Consider the following 16,752-nt stretch of genomic DNA (forward strand, 5'->3'; position numbering starts at 1 on the left):
TGTATTACCCCCAAGACGACCCTTGAGGAACCAGGTGTCCAACCCAAATCCCCGTGATCTGGATCAGCCCGCCCACACTGCCAATCACAGAAAGGTGGTCAGGTGCACAGTCACGTGACAGAAAGGTGTGTATGTGTGGCGAGGCGCTCTCACGTGGACCCTGCAGGCCACTGCGCTGCCAAAAATCTCTCTTTGGCGGCCTTAGGTGTCAGGATGCTCTGCATTGGTGGCGGGAGAGTTGGGGGTGTCCTCTTATTATTACGTAGTGCCACTGCCTTTTCAGAAAACGCCCCCAAGTAAAGCTGGGTCGCCCGCGGGGCGCTTCAGAACCAGCAACCCTTGCGACACCGCAGGCTGCGCGCACGTCCCGTCAGGCCGCCGCCGCGAAGCCTGACTCGCATTCTTGGTTAGCGGATTCGCCGCTTCTTGGGGTCAGAATTTAAAGATGAAAATTCAAATGTCCCTGTGTCGGAAGCCCTCCAGTCAGAAAAAACAGAAGCAGGACAGATTTGGGGGCCGTGACCTTTTCTCTCTTCCGGCTTCCACGGTATCTACACCCCGAGCGCGGCGGACCTGCGTCGAAAGCGACGACGCGGACGCACAGGCCGCCGTTCAGACGCGCGGTCGTGACGGCTGCTCGGTCCCGCCTCCGCCGGGTGTCCGACGTGGAAGTTGCTGGCGGACCAGGCTTCCAAGGAAACCGCCTCCCAGCCGGAGCGGGAGGCCGAGGCGAGTGGAGGTGGCTGCATTCGGGCTCGAAAAAGAGTCGCCGCGGAGGCCGCGAGCCGTCTCTGACGATCGACGAGGGCGGACAGGCGGCTCATCATGGGTGAGGGGTCTGAGAAGGGCGCTTGGGCCGCGCTGGAGGGGGCAGCGCCCCGGGCTGGGGTCCGGAGGAGGAGCGGGGCGGGCCTGGGCGCCCCCGCCGGGCCGGCTTCTCACCGGAGAGGTCGCTGAGGACTTCACTCGCGGCCGCGCTGCCCCTGCGGGGGGCACCCTTCCCGGAGCGGTCGTCCCGGTCCTCGCTCCTGTCCCCTGCCTCCCCGCGGGGCCGCACGGCCCGGAGACCTGGGAGCCCGGCCCCGAGTCCTTGCCCCCGACCGAGAACTTGCCCCTCGGCGGCTCGGACCCAGTTCGGCTCGCTGGGCGGAGTTGGGCTCGCGAAGCTTGGCAACATGTCGGTCACTGGTTCGCTGCGGCTTCTCGGGTAAACCACGAGCGCTGACCCCATCGTGGAAACGTGATTCTCTCTGTCTCCCCCCCCGTTTGAGAACTCCAAAGCGGGTGGTGCTCGTCCTTTTGTGTGATGGCCGTGTTGGCACTGGTCTGCTCCTCGGCAGCTCGTCGTGTAGAGACTGGAGTGGGAGGGAGGAGGGACCGGGAGGGGATTCGTGGTCAGTGAATGACAGTGTCGTCTGTGTGGGGGGAGCTCATTGAGGGGCCTGCATCGTCGTCCCACGCGGCAGGTGCGGCCGCCGTCCCCGCGACAGCCCCCGGGAAGGTGCAGCTGCTCGAAGCTGTTTGTTCCCGGCGCTGCCGACCAGGGTGGCAAGTCCTTGGCTATTTCCACGCCTCGCGCTTCTCTGCGGGGCTCACTCCTGCCCGGGGCCGCCGCTCGCACGTCCCTGTGTCCACCCGCACCCACCTCCGCGTGTGCCCTTTCGCCTTTGGTTTTTACCCCTGCGCGTGGTCACCATTCGGTCCCTGCTGCTGTTGCGCCGCCCGGCGGCTCTCCGGCCGCGGGGTGTCCAGTGTTCCCGGCCGGCAGCTCTCCGTGGCGCCGTGGCCGTGCCAACCGTGGACTGTTGCGTGGCCTCGCTTCTGTTGTCAGTTGTTCTTTCATGTTGTTACGTGTAACTTCCAACCTGATGCGTTTGGTGGGAAAGAGTCAAGCCAAGGTGCTTTTTTTTTTTGTAATCGTAAAAGAAAAAAAAATAGTTTCTTTTGTGGTGAAAAGAATAATCAAGACTCTAAATTTCCACCTTCCTTTCTCTGAGTTGTTATTTTACGTAAACACAGTCATTTCGAGGAGGCCTGCTGCGACAAAGGATCCGTTTGTAATTTTTAATTTTTTTCCAGTTTTGCTGAGGTTAGGGTTGACAAATAAAAATTGTACGTGTGTCAGGCGTACGACGTGTTTTGATGTATGTACGCCTTGCGGAATAGCGATCCAGTCAAGCTGATCGGTACATTCATCAGTTCACGTAGCGTACGGTGAGAATCTCTGGAGATCCTTCTCAGCAAATTTCGAGCGTGCACTGCGTTATTATTAACTCTAACCACCGTGCTGCACACAGGCCTCCAGAACTTACTCCTCTTGTAACGAAAGTTTGTGCGTCCCTCCCACTTCCCTGACTCTCCCACATCTGGTAACCATAGTGATATTCTGTTGGCAAAGTCCTTTATGTTACACAGTACCTTGCATAGAGGAGGCTTCCCGGAAATATTTCATGATCATTGAATGTAGCATTATTTTTTAAAATCAGTGTTCTATGAAGAATAGTTTTTATTTTGGGCTGCTATGTCTCAATTTCTTGTGCTAGTTATATTGTTTAACAGAAATCTCAATGACTGAAGGTAGTTCTGATGGTACTGATGCTATATAATAAATATTTAATATATTTATTATAATGTAAATATATTATGTATAAACTATAATAATTATAAAAATTGCTTTTCATGTGCGAGGACTTCATTGTCCCACTGTCATTCTGATTCGCCCTTTGGTTTTTAAGGGTAGTGGGGTGATCATGCCAAGCTTTCCATATTCTTTTGATTAGAAAGTGAGCTCCATAAAGGCAGTGGTCATATTTCTTATTCTTTAGTGTATCTTCTGTGCTTTCCTGATACAATATCTAGGACTTGGTAACCTTTCCTGATACAATATCTAGGACATGGTAACCTTTCCTGATACAGTATCTAGGACATGGTAACAATCAGTAATTACTTGTTTGATGTTGAATAATGTATTTTAGTTGGGGCAAAAATATGCATCTATGAATGGAGGAAAATATAATATTTAATTTGGTATAGCTTTCAAAGGGAAAGATTAAATGTTTTGTGGACCTAGTTCCGAAAATGATATTTAATACATTTTTGCTTTTATTATTTTTTTTAGGTGGCTTTTTCTCAAGTATATTTTCCAGCCTGTTTGGAACCCGGGAAATGAGGATTTTAATTTTGGGATTAGATGGAGCAGGAAAAACTACGATTTTGTACAGATTACAGGTTGGAGAAGTCGTTACTACTATTCCCAGTAAGTGTTGGAATGATTAATTATAGGGGTTTCTGTTTTCCACCCAACATAACTTTATTTCTGAATGAATAATTCATATAACAACGTAATTGATAAGGTTTATAAACTTGTAGCATGAGCATATTATTGATAACAGGTTTTTTTTTCCATAAACTGAGAGGCAGTTTGTTGTAATTTATGGACCCTGGTGCATGGCTAGGTTTTGCTGTTTAGAGCTATTTTAAAAATTGGCTTGAGGTAAGACACTTAATCTCATGGAGAGCCAGTATCTTTTTTGATAAAGTGAAGATAATAAATATCCACTGGCTTTGAGGGAGACATAAGTGAAATGTATAAAATACTTCGTAAACCTCTTTAAAGAATTATATAGATGTTGAGTGATACTGCGTGTGAAGTGGTTTTTCTGTATTTGTCACCATGTATTTTAACTGAAGCTTAGTTTCTCTTAAGTAATTCTGTTGATTACTTGTAAAGAGCTGAGTTGAAGAGACTGAATGCTGAATTAATCTGGTACCTAAAACTATCAAGAGAAGAAATACCTCAACTTTAAATCAGTTGTTGGTATCTTAGAAAAATATTCTCAATAGTCCTGTTTGACTACATAAGAATACTGTTCTACTTATGCTTTTTACCATTTGTTGACCTGAATTTACTTAGAGGAGATTAATACATTTAAACTAAGTTTAAGGGTTCAGAGTTTGTTCGAGTATTTAAATTGTGCCTCTAAATTACTCTGTCATGCAAGATATTTCTATGTTGAATAGTGTTTAAATTTCCAGATTGAAAAAAAAGATAGTTTTTTTTTTTTTTTTCCCATGGGAGAAGAACTTTTAAAACTCTGTGACATCTTTTCTCTCTTGCCACCTTCGGTTCCCTTGATTTTGGCTTTTCAAAATTGCCCATCTCTGCTGTGCCTGAGTCTTGGGGGTCCCTGCAGAGCACACGGCCCAGTGGCTTGCATTTCAGTGAATGCCAATCTACACCACACTCCTCTCCTTCGCATGTAAACTGTGTTCTTAGTCCTGGCAGAGATGGTGATTACATTCTTACCTCATACTTGTCATATACATGTGAATCATTTACCAATATAAATTTAAATCTAAAACAAAAATTCGTAGCTGTAAGTCAGTTTTTACTATTTTTTTTTAAACTTGTAAAATCATAGTGATTTTTGTATGTATAACTCTTAAGTTTTTCCAGCATCTTCTGCACCTTCCCTTAGATTCCTTTCAATGATAATTAATAGTGATATTCTGTCTCAGCTGTGTGGTGCCAGAGGTCCACCTAAGAAGGATGGCAGGTAAAAGGGATGAGACACATTCCCTTTGTCAATTCAGCTGTGACCTTTTTACAGATGAGCTCCTGAGGAAGTCTGCAGAGGGCCTGTGAGAGTGCCAGCCTTAGAGAACCCAGCTTCCATAAAGCAGCATCCAGTCATTGCTGTCCTTACCCACTGAAGTTAGAATCTAGGCTTTCTTGGTTTTGTTCCCTGTTTATTTGCTGCCTACCAAAATTCAATTTTTTGTATAATACATCTGCAACTGTCTTTTCTAAGTACAACTTTCTGGACACTTGTAGGCCTGTACTGTATTATATAATTTAACAATATGATTTCCGTTGAGCTAAGAATTAGGTATTTGCAGAGGACTGGAGAATCTTTCCCCACTCCCTTCTTCCGCCTCCCCCCACCTCCCACTCTGGTTCAAGCTGTAGTTTCTCAGTCTAGTTGTGTAGGACACAGCTCCATCCCTGGCCCATGCTGGTGTTACGAGCCTTGCACTCCCCCGGCTGAGGCAGTCGGTCGTCAGTCGTTGGTTGGCCGCTCACGGCAGCTTTCGCCAGTTGCTGGCCACTCATGTTGGCCACTGGCCGCTCCTGGCAGCACACGGTAGCGCACAGCAGCCCGTGGCTGCTCACGATGGCTGCTGGCCACTCACGTTGGCTGCCAGCTCAGCCCATGGCAGCCCACGGCAGCCCAGCTCCAGGGAGAGCCGATGTTCACAGTCTTAGCTGTAGAGGGCGCAGCTCACTGGCCCATGTGGGAATCGAACCAGTGACCTCGGTGATAGGAGCACGGTGCTCCAACAACTTGAGCCATGGGGCTGGTCCCCTGGAGATTCTTATACAACCTGAAGGTGGTGCTGAACTTGCTAATTGATGGTGTGTGTCTGTAGCACAGCATACTGTCTTGTCTTAAATGGAATAATATCTTAAGCAATGATGTGATTCACTAATTCCCGTTCGTTGGGGAAACTCAATTAGATTGGATACTTAGAAGGTAGAATGCATTAGTCTACATAAACTACTTATTTATCTTTCAGCCATTGGATTTAATGTTGAGACGGTCACATACAAGAACCTTAAATTCCAAGTCTGGGATTTAGGAGGACAGACAAGTATCAGGTATGGTACGAAGACTGGATTATTTTGTGGTATTTAACATTTATTGGCTCTTGTAGGGTTAACAGCAGTAAACCAAAATATATCTTCTTTTGTAACTTACGTGGAAGCCACTAGTTTATTTAGTTCTTGTCAGCCCCTTCAAATGTGAGACAGACTATTCTGGATTTCATGAAAATACCTTTCAGGCCCGCCATTTAGGGGTAAGGTGAACATAGATGCCCTCTGGAACTCAGGTCTCCTGCCCAGCATTCTGTGCCAGATGTGGTGACAGAATGTTGGGTGACTGCCAGCGGTTGCTTACTGTGGTACCATCTTAACACATTAGTAGTGCATTCCCCAGCATCCTGCTGCCTTTTAACTTCTTTTAGTTCTTGAACCATTTTGGAGTCTGTTTCTAATTTTAGCCATTTCTACTTTGTAGTGTCTTTAGTGATCAATTTAATGCCTAGTATATAAAATCAGAGTAAAATGTTTTAAGAATCCATTCCTCTTAAGGAGTTCCTAGTTAAAGATTTATAAGATGTAATGACCAGTTCTGTGTACAACTTTTTATCAATACATTTAGTGATTTTATAGGTTATAAATATATTCTCTCAGCCTAAAGTCTGAACTCATTCTGAAACTCTTCGGTCTTGTGATTTAGTATTTACCTCAACATTCTTTTTCTCCCTTCACATTTGAGGGATATGGTATATATGCATCAGAAACAATGCATCATTATGGCATGGGTGGGCAGGTTTGGCATGTAACCCCCCCATCACTGCCAAGTCCTAGCATATAAATTAACGTACCCATTTCTTCTTTCAAATAATAATGTATTTTCCCTTTCTGAATATTTTTTAGGCCGTACTGGAGATGTTATTATTCAAACACAGATGCAGTCATTTATGTAGTAGACAGTTGTGACCGAGACCGAATTGGCATTTCCAAATCAGAGTTAGTTGCCATGTTGGAGGTAAGAAAACTATTAAAATGTGGGAAAATCATTTATATTTGCTTGCTGTTTCCATTGCTTATTATTACATGTAGGAATAATGAAAAGGAAAGCAGGGATTTTTCTTTTTTCCTCCATGCCTTTAGTATTATTTTCTTTTATGCACATTACTTCCTATTCCAGAAATACTGTTGGGGAGAGGGTTGGAGACAAATAGAAAAGAAAAATCCAGCCTTCTAATAGTCTTTAGACTAGATTCCTTGATTTCCAGGAAGTTCAGAATTGAACTTTCTAAACTGAAGTATTTTGTCATTCTATGAAGTAATTTTTTTAAAAAAAGTCTTTATTTCTAGTCATATACATTAGCTTATGGAAGCAGATGTGAGTATAAATAATAAGCATAATTGTTTCAGCATTAAAGTTCAGAGAAATCGTGTGTTTCTGGCACAATTATGGCCCCTGCTTACCTCTCCCAGCTTTGTCATTCTTTACTCTTGTGTTTACAGTACCCTGTCCACATTGGCTTATGTTCTTTGAACACACTAAGCTTGCACACCTGATGGCTGGCGTTAGGGCTCTTTGCACTTGCTCTTCCTCTGGTTGGAGTGCTTTTCCCCAGATCTTTGCATGGATACCTGCTTTATGTGTTTCATCTTGTAGGTTTCTTCCCAAAGAGAGTGTTCTTTTCTAACCCCTTATTTGCTACTTTATTCTTCGTACCATTTATCATTTTTTTCCATTATTTTAAAATATATTTGTTTACTTAGGTATATCTCCCACCCTAAAGTGTTTAAGTTTTTCGAGTTTACCCTAATATCCCTGGTGTGTAGGACAGTGTATAGCACTTAATTAAGATCGCAATACATTGTGTTTGCTGCGTTGCATAAGATAATTTATTGGCTGGCTGAATGAATTCAGAAGACGCTTTAAATAGTTAATTAAAAGTTTTTAAAAACCTCCATTTGTTGAATAAGCTTTGTATTATCAATTAATTATGAAATTGCCTTTGCTCAGGAAAATTAGATTTCTTTTTCTCAACAAAACTGTATTCAGTCATTGAATGTTTAAATATAAGTTCTAGGACACTTGATTATATCTAGGTAGAAGCATTCTCAGACTACTTTGGACTTCTGATTTCTTTACTACTGATTTCTTAGTGACTTGCAAGTTACAAATTGTAGGCCTAATGGCTTACAACATAGCATCATACTTATCATAAGAGCTTCTTAGACCAAATTCCCTTAAAGAATTTTAAGGGAATGTTTAATTGCTTTGGGTATAATGGATTTTTAAAAATAAAAGCTTTTTTTAGATGTAGTTCACACAGTATAATGAATTTTTATCATATAAAGTTTTGCATAAAAGGAATGGATTATTAACTAGTTTACAATTCTCAAGTTGTGCTGGATTGTTAGGTTATTTGTGGTATTAGCATTTGACTTTTATAAACTTATGGAGAAATAACTAAAATGTATTAAATTATTTTAAAGATTTTTATCGGGGAAGGGGAATAGGACTTTATTGGGGGAAAATAAGTGTGTATTTCCAGGACCCATCAGCTCCAAGTCAAGTTGTTGTCTTTTCAGTCTTAGTTGTGGAGGGCGCAGCTCTGCTTCAAGTATAATTGCCATTCTTCAATCTTAGTTGCAGGGGGCGCAGCCCACCATCTCTTGTGGGAGTCAAACTGGCAACCTTGTGGTTGAGAGCACGCGCTCCAACTGAGCCATCCGGCCACCCGGGAGCTCAGTGGCAGCTCATTGTTTTCATTCTAGTTGCGGAGGGCACAGCTCACTGGCCAATGTGGGAATTGAACTGGCAACCCTGTTGCCCAGAGCTCGCGCTCTAACCAACTGAGCCACCCATCCACCCCGAGAAATTATTCATTCTTTAAGAAGTAACTTTTAATTGATTCAGTCAATGAATATTTATTATCTGATAAAAAGTACAAGTAAAGTACAGGTCAGGACTATTACATCAAAACGAACAGACACAAAATTTTACTTGTTTTACCTTTTTTGTATGCAAAAATAAATTCTAAATGAAGAATTAAATGTAAAAAATAGATATTATTAACTATAATAATATATAAGTGTGTATGTTTAAAATTTCTGGATAGGGAAGGTCTTTGTAAGTCAAAGAATTGGAAGGAATTACAAAAGAAAAAATAGATTTAATTATATTAATACAAACAAAAAAACCTCCAAAACTTTAGAGGCCAGATAATATAACTTAGGGTAAAACAGGGAACCAGGCACAAGTTTTACAACTAGTGACTAAGGATTAGTATTTTCAATCATATCAAGATCTGCCATTCAATAGGTAATGAGCAGAAGGCATGAACCTACAATTCACAGGAGAAAAAAATATTGCTAATAACATTGACATTTTTAATTCCCTAATAATAAGCATATAATGAAATGCTATGTTTGGAAAAATATATAATTTCCAGTTCTGCCAAGGCTGCATTAAAGATAGGCAATGTCATACACTTTGGTGGAGCTGAAAATATTACAACTTTTCTGGAAAGCAGTTCACTAATATATGTAACAAGAGCCTGAAAAAAGTTTATACTTTGATTTCATTTTTAGAGGACTGTGTTAAGGAAATAAAGAGTCATACAAAGGTTTATGTATAATGACTCTGTCACTTGGGTTTCTCTAATAGCCAAATAAAAAGAATATAATTAGAATTTTAATACTATTAAACAGTTATATAGTTTATGGTACATGTATTTGAAATATAGAGTACATTTAACCATTAATATTTTTCTTTGAAAACAATGTTGGTTTGGAAAATCATACATGATTTAATCTTTAGTTTATGTTTTAAAGCACGGTATGGAACTAAATATAAGTGATTTTAAATGTATAAATTTATTAACTATGAATATCTGAATTACAAAGCAGTAGAAAATACCCAAAATGTTAAACAGTTTGGGAGGTAAGATTATGGGTGGTAAGATTATGGTGTTTGGGAGGTAAGATTATGGGTGAAACTTTTTTTTCGTACTTCTCTATAATTTCAAATAATTTATAATGAACATTACATATTAATAATTAGGAAATACACTTTTAAAATAATGTATTTTGGCATTTCTTCCTAAACTCAAGGGAGTGAATTGATTAAAGGGAATTTAATATCTTTTATTTAGGAAGAAGAGCTGAGAAAAGCCATTTTGGTGGTGTTTGCAAATAAGCAGGACATGGAACAGGCCATGACTCCCTCAGAGATGGCAAATTCACTTGGATTACCTGCCTTGAAAGACCGAAAATGGCAAATATTCAAAACTTCAGCAACCAAAGGCACTGGCCTTGATGAGGCAATGGAATGGTGAGTATGTTTCCGGAAGCCATCTGTGCATTTGAGCGTGAGTGCAGCTGTGTACACACGTGAAATTCCCTGTCATCTTAAGGATGAAATTCAAATTACTTAGCAACTCATAATATTAATTTTCTCCAGCCTTTTCTCCCACTTGTCTTCATGTTAAGTTACTTTTATTTCAACAGCACCTACCTGAATATAGTTATGGCTCTCTGACACTTTTCTTTTTCCCTGCCTCCCTTCACCTCTGTTCCCTATCCTTCAGGACTTAGGTTAAGGCTTTCTTTTTGACAGTCTTCCCTGACATACTCGTATCTCCATGCCCACTGCCTTACCACACACATGGTTAGATGTCACAGGTTAGTGATACAGTACTTATTACACTGTCTTGTAATTGATTTGTGCATCTGCTTACTAGATTATCAGCTCCTTGGGGACTGAGATTAGTTTTCACCTCTGAATTATCCACATCTAAATAATTGGCTGTGGTAGTAGCAGCTTAGAAAGTAGATATTTGGTCTTTTCTGATTAGTCATTCAAAGCGTAGGCCAAGTGAAAGCTAAAAGATCATCATCAAAATTAAGTCTATAACCTCATTTTTCTATAACTATCTTAGCCTTCATCATTTAAAGTGCTTTGGAATCCACCTCCAGTATAAAATTGATAAACGATCATACTTTGTACCTGAAAGCATGAAGTTAATTTTATGAAACCATTTTCTCTTCACAGGTTAGTTGAAACATTAAAGAGCAGACAGTAATTCAATCACTTCTACTCCTCTGAAATGAAGACCACATCATATATCCTTTTGGAAACAGTTAAGTGTGCTTCACACTACTAAATGTTAGAACTGTTTGTAATTGTTGGCACATACTGAACTGACTGCGACATTTGTAATAAATATAAAAAATAAGTATTTGGTTGGAAGGGTAACTCATTGTGATGGAACCAACTGAATGGTCTGTATAATGTAAAGTATTCCTTCCTTGCTTTCTTGTGTTAAGATATGTATTCTATATGTGTGGAAGTCTTATTCAAATACCATCCTATTAAAGAATGTACTCTTATTAAGGAAAATAACCCTCCTATTTTTGAATTAGTGGTTGTAGCTTGTTTGTATAAACACTAATAAATATCTTAACTAAGATTTTTTCCCCCTAAAATGAATTTTTTCCAAAAATTAGACTAATAGAGTAGGTTAGGTCTTCATTTGCTTAATAACCAGTTTGTTTAACTGTTTTGTTTAAGAGCTTTTGGTTATAGGCATGAAGTTGAAGTAATTATTTTGGTGGTTAATTTCACTGACTTCTCTGTAACTGTCATTTTATAGTACTTTATAGTTGTCGGAAAATTTTTACATATATTGACCTAGTTGATTTGTATAAGAACCCTGTGATGTAAGTAGGACAGGTTGTAATGTCTTCATTTTACGGACGTGTAGAATCTTGGGTTCTGATAAGTTAGCTTATCCAGCTGCTAGTGAGGTGGGAGCAGGGCTCCAAAGGATATTTCAGGGTTAGGAGCTTGTCCCATAAACTACACTGTAAGTTTCTGAAAATGGCAACTTGGGCAACACCGACAGCCTAACTCCTTAAAAAAATTATGCTAATTGAAGTAGTGTACATTCAAAAATAATGTCTATAAATTTATTTGTCCATACTAGTAGAGGTAGTAAAAACAATCCTAAATTGTTGTATTTGATGAATTCACAACACTTTAGAGAAATAATTCACATTGAAGGAAATAAAAAAAGATCTATTTTAAGAAGCATTGTAAAAGATGTCCTTGCTGTCTTTTATTCCTTTAACCTACTTGTAACTGGACATGTAAATTTGGTGAAAAGCCAAAATCTTTTCGGTTCTACAGGGAGAAATTAAGCATTTTTGGTTTTAAAAATTAGGCTTACTGCTAGGCTATCGAAAAGAATTACGTTCAGAGGAACTTTTCCAACTGCCTAGTCTACCCCCGGGTTGGCTACAGTGTGACAGAAGTAAATATAGTCCTTAGTGATTACTAAAATTAGGGAGAATTTTTTCATTTTTTAAGCTGGACAACCAGCATTTAAAAAATTAGATGCCGGTGAAGTAAACAGTGACCCTCAGGTCTCAGGAACAGCAGGGGTTCATTTCCTGTCCCTGCCATTGTCTTCCAGATGTAGGCATCTGACCTTTCTCTCCCTTCACACTTGGTCATTCTCTCAGCTCACATGAATGTAGCTTTCTCTTTTCGTTGGTGGGACTTTTACTCTTCTTACTTATTCCCCAGCAGTCATTCCTAATTTGGTCTTTTTGTGTCAAGTGGCAAAGTAGTCTCTGGCAGTTGAGGATCACTGAGAACAGAAGACGGGGGCGTGGGGTCCTGGCAGGCAGGTGGCCCTGTGTGTAGTCCTGCTGAACTGGACAGATGCCTGAGGAGGGCACTTGGATAATGCTGATCTGTCTGGTTTGTCACCAATAGGATAGGCTAATCTTAATATGGTATAACTTATTTTAATATGGAACAAAGGGTTCTTGTCTAGCAGGAAACAACTATGCAGGTGTGTTGCAGGAGTTTGAATGTTGATATTTATAAACATCTACTGAGTATTGTTTTGTGAGAAGCCTGAAAATGGAAAAAGCACCAAACTTGAAATCAGAACACATGAGTGCTAGGCACGAATGGCTACTCCTTCAGTTTTTTTCTCGTTTTTTTGGTTTTTCCTCTCTAAAACAAGAGACTTGGACAAATTATATCAAAGGTTTGTTTTAGTTCTAACACTATTTCATAACTGGTTGATAGTTGTGCTGTGTTACATGATCACAGTGAAAAATTGAGAGTGGTGAAATTCTGTTATTAGAATACCTGAGATGCACTTTACATTGTGGAAATGTAAGCTCCTTGAGGGCAGGGACCAACTTTATTTACTGTTAGTATCCCTTGCATCTAGTGTGGTGCACCTGGCACATAGTAGGCACTCAATAAATATTTACTGATTAAAACAAAGCTGTGCTCGATATCCCTGAGATATCTGTTAATGATTTTTGCCTTAATATTAACTTGTTTTTTTTTTTTATTTTTAAAATTTTTATGAAAGCAATACATGTACTTTAAATCACTTAGAATTGAAATTGGCCTTTCAAGATGTCCCATATTTATCCGTTTGTCACATTACAAACTCCTAGTAGTATGAGAACTCCTGATTGAGAGACAAACTACATCAAGACACAGATGAAGTTATGAAATGCTTGAACATTTGATTCCTATGCTATGCGCTGTAATATTCTAACCCCATAATTACAAATTCTAAGAGCAAGGGCTTTTTCAGTCCTGGGTTTGAATCCTGGTTATGCTACCTACAATCTATGTTACCCTTAAGTAAATTATTTAATCTGAGTCTCAGTTTCCTTATCTGTAAAATAACTAATTTTAGGGCATTTCTCAGGGATACCTTGAGGATTAAACAAAAGAACCTGGCAGAGAGGATGGCTCTTTTACTCCTTTCCCAGTATGTGGGGCACTAAAGAATATTGCTTCCACAGCAAGTGTAGAGGGAGGCAAGACACCATATGGTTGAACAAGCTAATGCCAAATTGTTTGCCCAAGTGGTTTACAAGAGTTCCCTTTGCTCTACCATGCTCACCAACATTGGTGATGTCAGTTTTGTCAGTCTGAGGGTTCAAAATGGAATTCCATTCTGTTGTTAATTTGCATTTTCCTAATTATCAATGACGTTGACTACAGGGGTGATTCAAATATCTAACAACTAGATAGAATTAACTGATACAGGAGGACCCCTAACAGTCCAGGTATTAAGCCTTTAATTTCTGGTGTGGAGACATACGGAGTCTAGGCACTCATGCAGCCACGGTGGCACTTAGGGGGTGGTCTCAAGGTAGGGACTATTTACCAACCAGTACATAAATACTTTCATATTTGAGAATATGTCATCTAAATTGATTAATGCTTAAGGGCCATTTATATTTCTGTGCAACGCCTATTTTGCTCTTATCACTCTTTCTACTGGATTATCTTTGTTGATTCATAGGGATTCATTATATAGCGTAGATACCACTAATCCTTTATCAGTCTACGGTACATACCATAACAGTTCTGTCTTTTCCTAAGGAGAAGTTCTTAATTTTAATGAAGTAGAGCTGATCACATGTTCCTTCTATAGATAGGGAAACCCCTCACTGTTCTTTTTAAAGAGCATCATGGCTACTTTCCGCTTATCTTCTGTACAAATTTTAGATTTGGCTTACTAGGATAATATGAAGAACTCTTTTTGGGATTTTGCTCAGATACGCATTTAACCAGTGGGATCTAACTTGGGAAAAACTAGTATCTTATGATACTCAATTGTTCTATCCATGAACATGGTTATACCTCTCCATTTGTGCAGTCTGTGTGTGTGTGTGTGTGTAAATTTTTCTTAATGTCTTTTGATAGTTTGTAACTGCCTCCATTGCTTCCAGAAGGGTATTGTAAATCATTTGTTTGATTTACTCCTAACTTTTTATATTGCTATTTTAAAATGTATCTTTAGAAACAATACTTTTTAACTACTGCTAATGTCACATGCTTTTTAGACAGTGAAAATACAATAGTATTATGAAGTGTTTTAATTAAAAAATATATGAGCATGATTACATTAAAGGTATAATAATATACAATCTCTGCTAGATTTTACCTTAAATAATAAGACCTGCTGTGACGTCAGACCAGCAGAAAACTGGAAAGGTGATGCTTTGGGGAAGCTGGGAAACTGTCAGCACAAGGACACTTTACTCCACCATTGCCAAGTCTTTCAGGCTGCGGCTCTTTTGTCTCTTGGCCTTATAGCCTGGGCGCAGGAACTCTATCTTTCTCTTCTTTGCTTCACTTTTATTTTTGTGTTTCTTCAACTTTTTCTTGGCGGCAATATCAGGATTAGTTACAAACTTGAGAAAAGAACAGAAATTTTATATTCCTTTAAAGTAAGTGTTAAGCCAATAAAAACCAAATGCACAATGGACCATTTTGTTCACTTTTAAACATCACAAATGCAATACATGCCCATTAAAAACAAACCGGAGACCCAGCTGGTTCCTCTTTCCTCCCTGGGTACTACCATACACATGCATGCACACACTCCTGTAAACAGTTACTAAACCTAAAGAACACGCAGTATTTTCAAACAGCAAACTTACCTCCAAAGCCTTCCTCTTTTTGCGGAGTGCCCTTTTCTCATTAGCCTGTTTCTGGACAGAGGCAAAGGCTAATGAGAAGCTCTCCAGCCCAACCAGCTTTTTGAGTAATTCTATGATTTCCTGGGACAGGTTCTTCAGTGAAGGATCTAATCACACACAGAGCAATAATCAGAGGCAATTACATTAGAAAGGAGATATTTGAATATCTACAAAATCAACAATAAGCAAAATTTAAACTCCTGAGGCATTATCAATTTTATTACTTCAACATTAAACACTAATCTGAAACTAGCCTCTACTTTTCTGAGACGAGAGAACAAGCAGAAGTGTTGGATACACCTCCCAGGATACAAGGGATCAGAGACCATGAAACCTACTTCCCAGCGGTATTCTGGCTCAGAAGACATTATTAATTTGAGAATTGGATGGAAACATTTTGGGTTACTTTTATTAACCTGCTCAGCCCCGCAGATGGGGGGAAAGGTAAGTGTGTTTCTCTAGGTCCTCGCTAATTCATAGGTCACAGAGGCTTAGCTCTGACCATCACCTTTCTTGTTTTTTTGGTGAAGCAGACTCCTTTGAGAAGCTTACACAAAGCTGTGCTCTCCCACCCTTCCTTGCCTCCTCTTTCCCAAATGCAAATAACCCACAGATTTTTGCATCAAGTTCAGGACACCTGTTCTAGATCGCAAGTTTCTTGACAGTAGAGACTAGGCCTTTTCCACTGTTGAACCTCCACTGCCTGGCAAATATTAGGTGCTCATAAATGTTGGCTGATGAGAACCGACGCAGACCTGACCTTCACCATTGCTTTTTCCTCTCAAGAGGAAGGAAACTTAAGGCTGTGGGACTAAAACAGCTCCTGCTTTGACATTTACTTCATTTGTTTTATTTTAAAACTCTTAACATCCACTTCACCTTTTCTCTTTCCAACCCAGCTCCCAATTCCCTCTTCTCCTATTATCAAGAGACATTTTAGGAACAGTGAGGGAAATTTACTAAGTGCACTGGCAAAAAAAAAGAAAAATAGGAAAAATTGAAGTGATAGATATTTAAACTATTTCATACTTTTGCCTTATAATTTCTGAGAATATAATGACATTCCATTGTTCATTATTCATAGCACTATGAGGTTTAGAACCACCCCAATTATAGTTTTCTTTGAATATTTAATGTATACTTAGGAGTGAAACGTTGTAGTTTAGGAACATTCATTCTTAGACACGAGAAAGCATGTAGGAGAAAGTAGTCAAATATATACACAAACATGCCTAATTTGTTTGCTATTGTCTTGATACCTAGCAAGTTTTCTTTCCTAAAATAAATTCTGCCGAGGACGGAGGACAGGAAGGAAGAAGGAAGCATGCAGGAGAGGGCGCAGGTATTGAGAAGAGAGACTGCAGTTACCCTGTTCCGCGTAGGTGCTGTTCAGTTCTCGGAACAAAGGAGCTACGATCACCGGGAGGTACGGCGTCACCTTGTCTGCGCCAAGGTCCATTGCCACAGCTCCGAGAAACTTAAAGATGCAGGTTCTCTGGAAATACAGATCGTTTTTCATCAGAAGTATTTCTCTTATACTTGGTGCCACACAATTCATTTAGAAAACAAGGTCTATTTGGGGGCAGATACAGCTGCAGTTTTGGATTCCAAAGTTCCTAGGGACTTGGGAG

At 40.1% G+C, this 16,752-nt stretch overlaps 2 protein-coding genes across 2 annotated transcripts in view; one reads left to right on the forward strand and one right to left on the reverse strand.

The window, feature by feature from the left end:
• The first annotated feature begins 127 nt into the window (after positions 1 to 127).
• ARL1 (ARF like GTPase 1) lies at positions 128 to 11,692 on the forward strand. The gene is made up of 6 exons (XM_081060394.1): positions 128 to 829; positions 3,119 to 3,256; positions 5,578 to 5,659; positions 6,503 to 6,614; positions 9,745 to 9,923; positions 10,644 to 11,692. Exons 1-6 carry the CDS (start codon positions 826 to 828, stop codon positions 10,672 to 10,674), a joined length of 546 nt encoding a protein of 181 aa, XP_080916520.1. The 5' UTR covers positions 128 to 825; the 3' UTR covers positions 10,675 to 11,692.
• A 920-nt stretch (positions 11,693 to 12,612) lies between these two features.
• Positions 12,613 to 16,752, reverse strand: part of UTP20 (UTP20 small subunit processome component) — a 91,285-nt gene continuing 87,145 nt past the window's right edge. The window contains exons 60-62 of the mRNA XM_081060393.1: positions 16,490 to 16,616; positions 15,083 to 15,228; positions 12,613 to 14,833 (exon numbers count right to left, since the gene is read on the reverse strand). Coding sequence (XP_080916519.1) covers positions 14,678 to 14,833; positions 15,083 to 15,228; positions 16,490 to 16,616 — 429 coding nt within the window. The 3' untranslated portion in view covers positions 12,613 to 14,677. The remainder of the gene's footprint in view (positions 14,834 to 15,082; positions 15,229 to 16,489; positions 16,617 to 16,752) is intronic.

This window comes from Rhinolophus hipposideros (assembly GCF_964194185.1).
Source record: "Rhinolophus hipposideros genome assembly, chromosome: 9".
NCBI lineage: Eukaryota > Metazoa > Chordata > Mammalia > Chiroptera > Rhinolophidae > Rhinolophus > Rhinolophus hipposideros.

Coding starts and splice junctions, on each gene's coding strand:
- ARL1 (XM_081060394.1), top strand. Junction 3,257..5,577: donor AGTCGTTACTACTATTCCCA/GTAAGTGTTGGA, acceptor TTTATCTTTCAG/CCATTGGATTTAATGTTGAG. Junction 6,615..9,744: donor AGTTAGTTGCCATGTTGGAG/GTAAGAAAACTA, acceptor TCTTTTATTTAG/GAAGAAGAGCTGAGAAAAGC.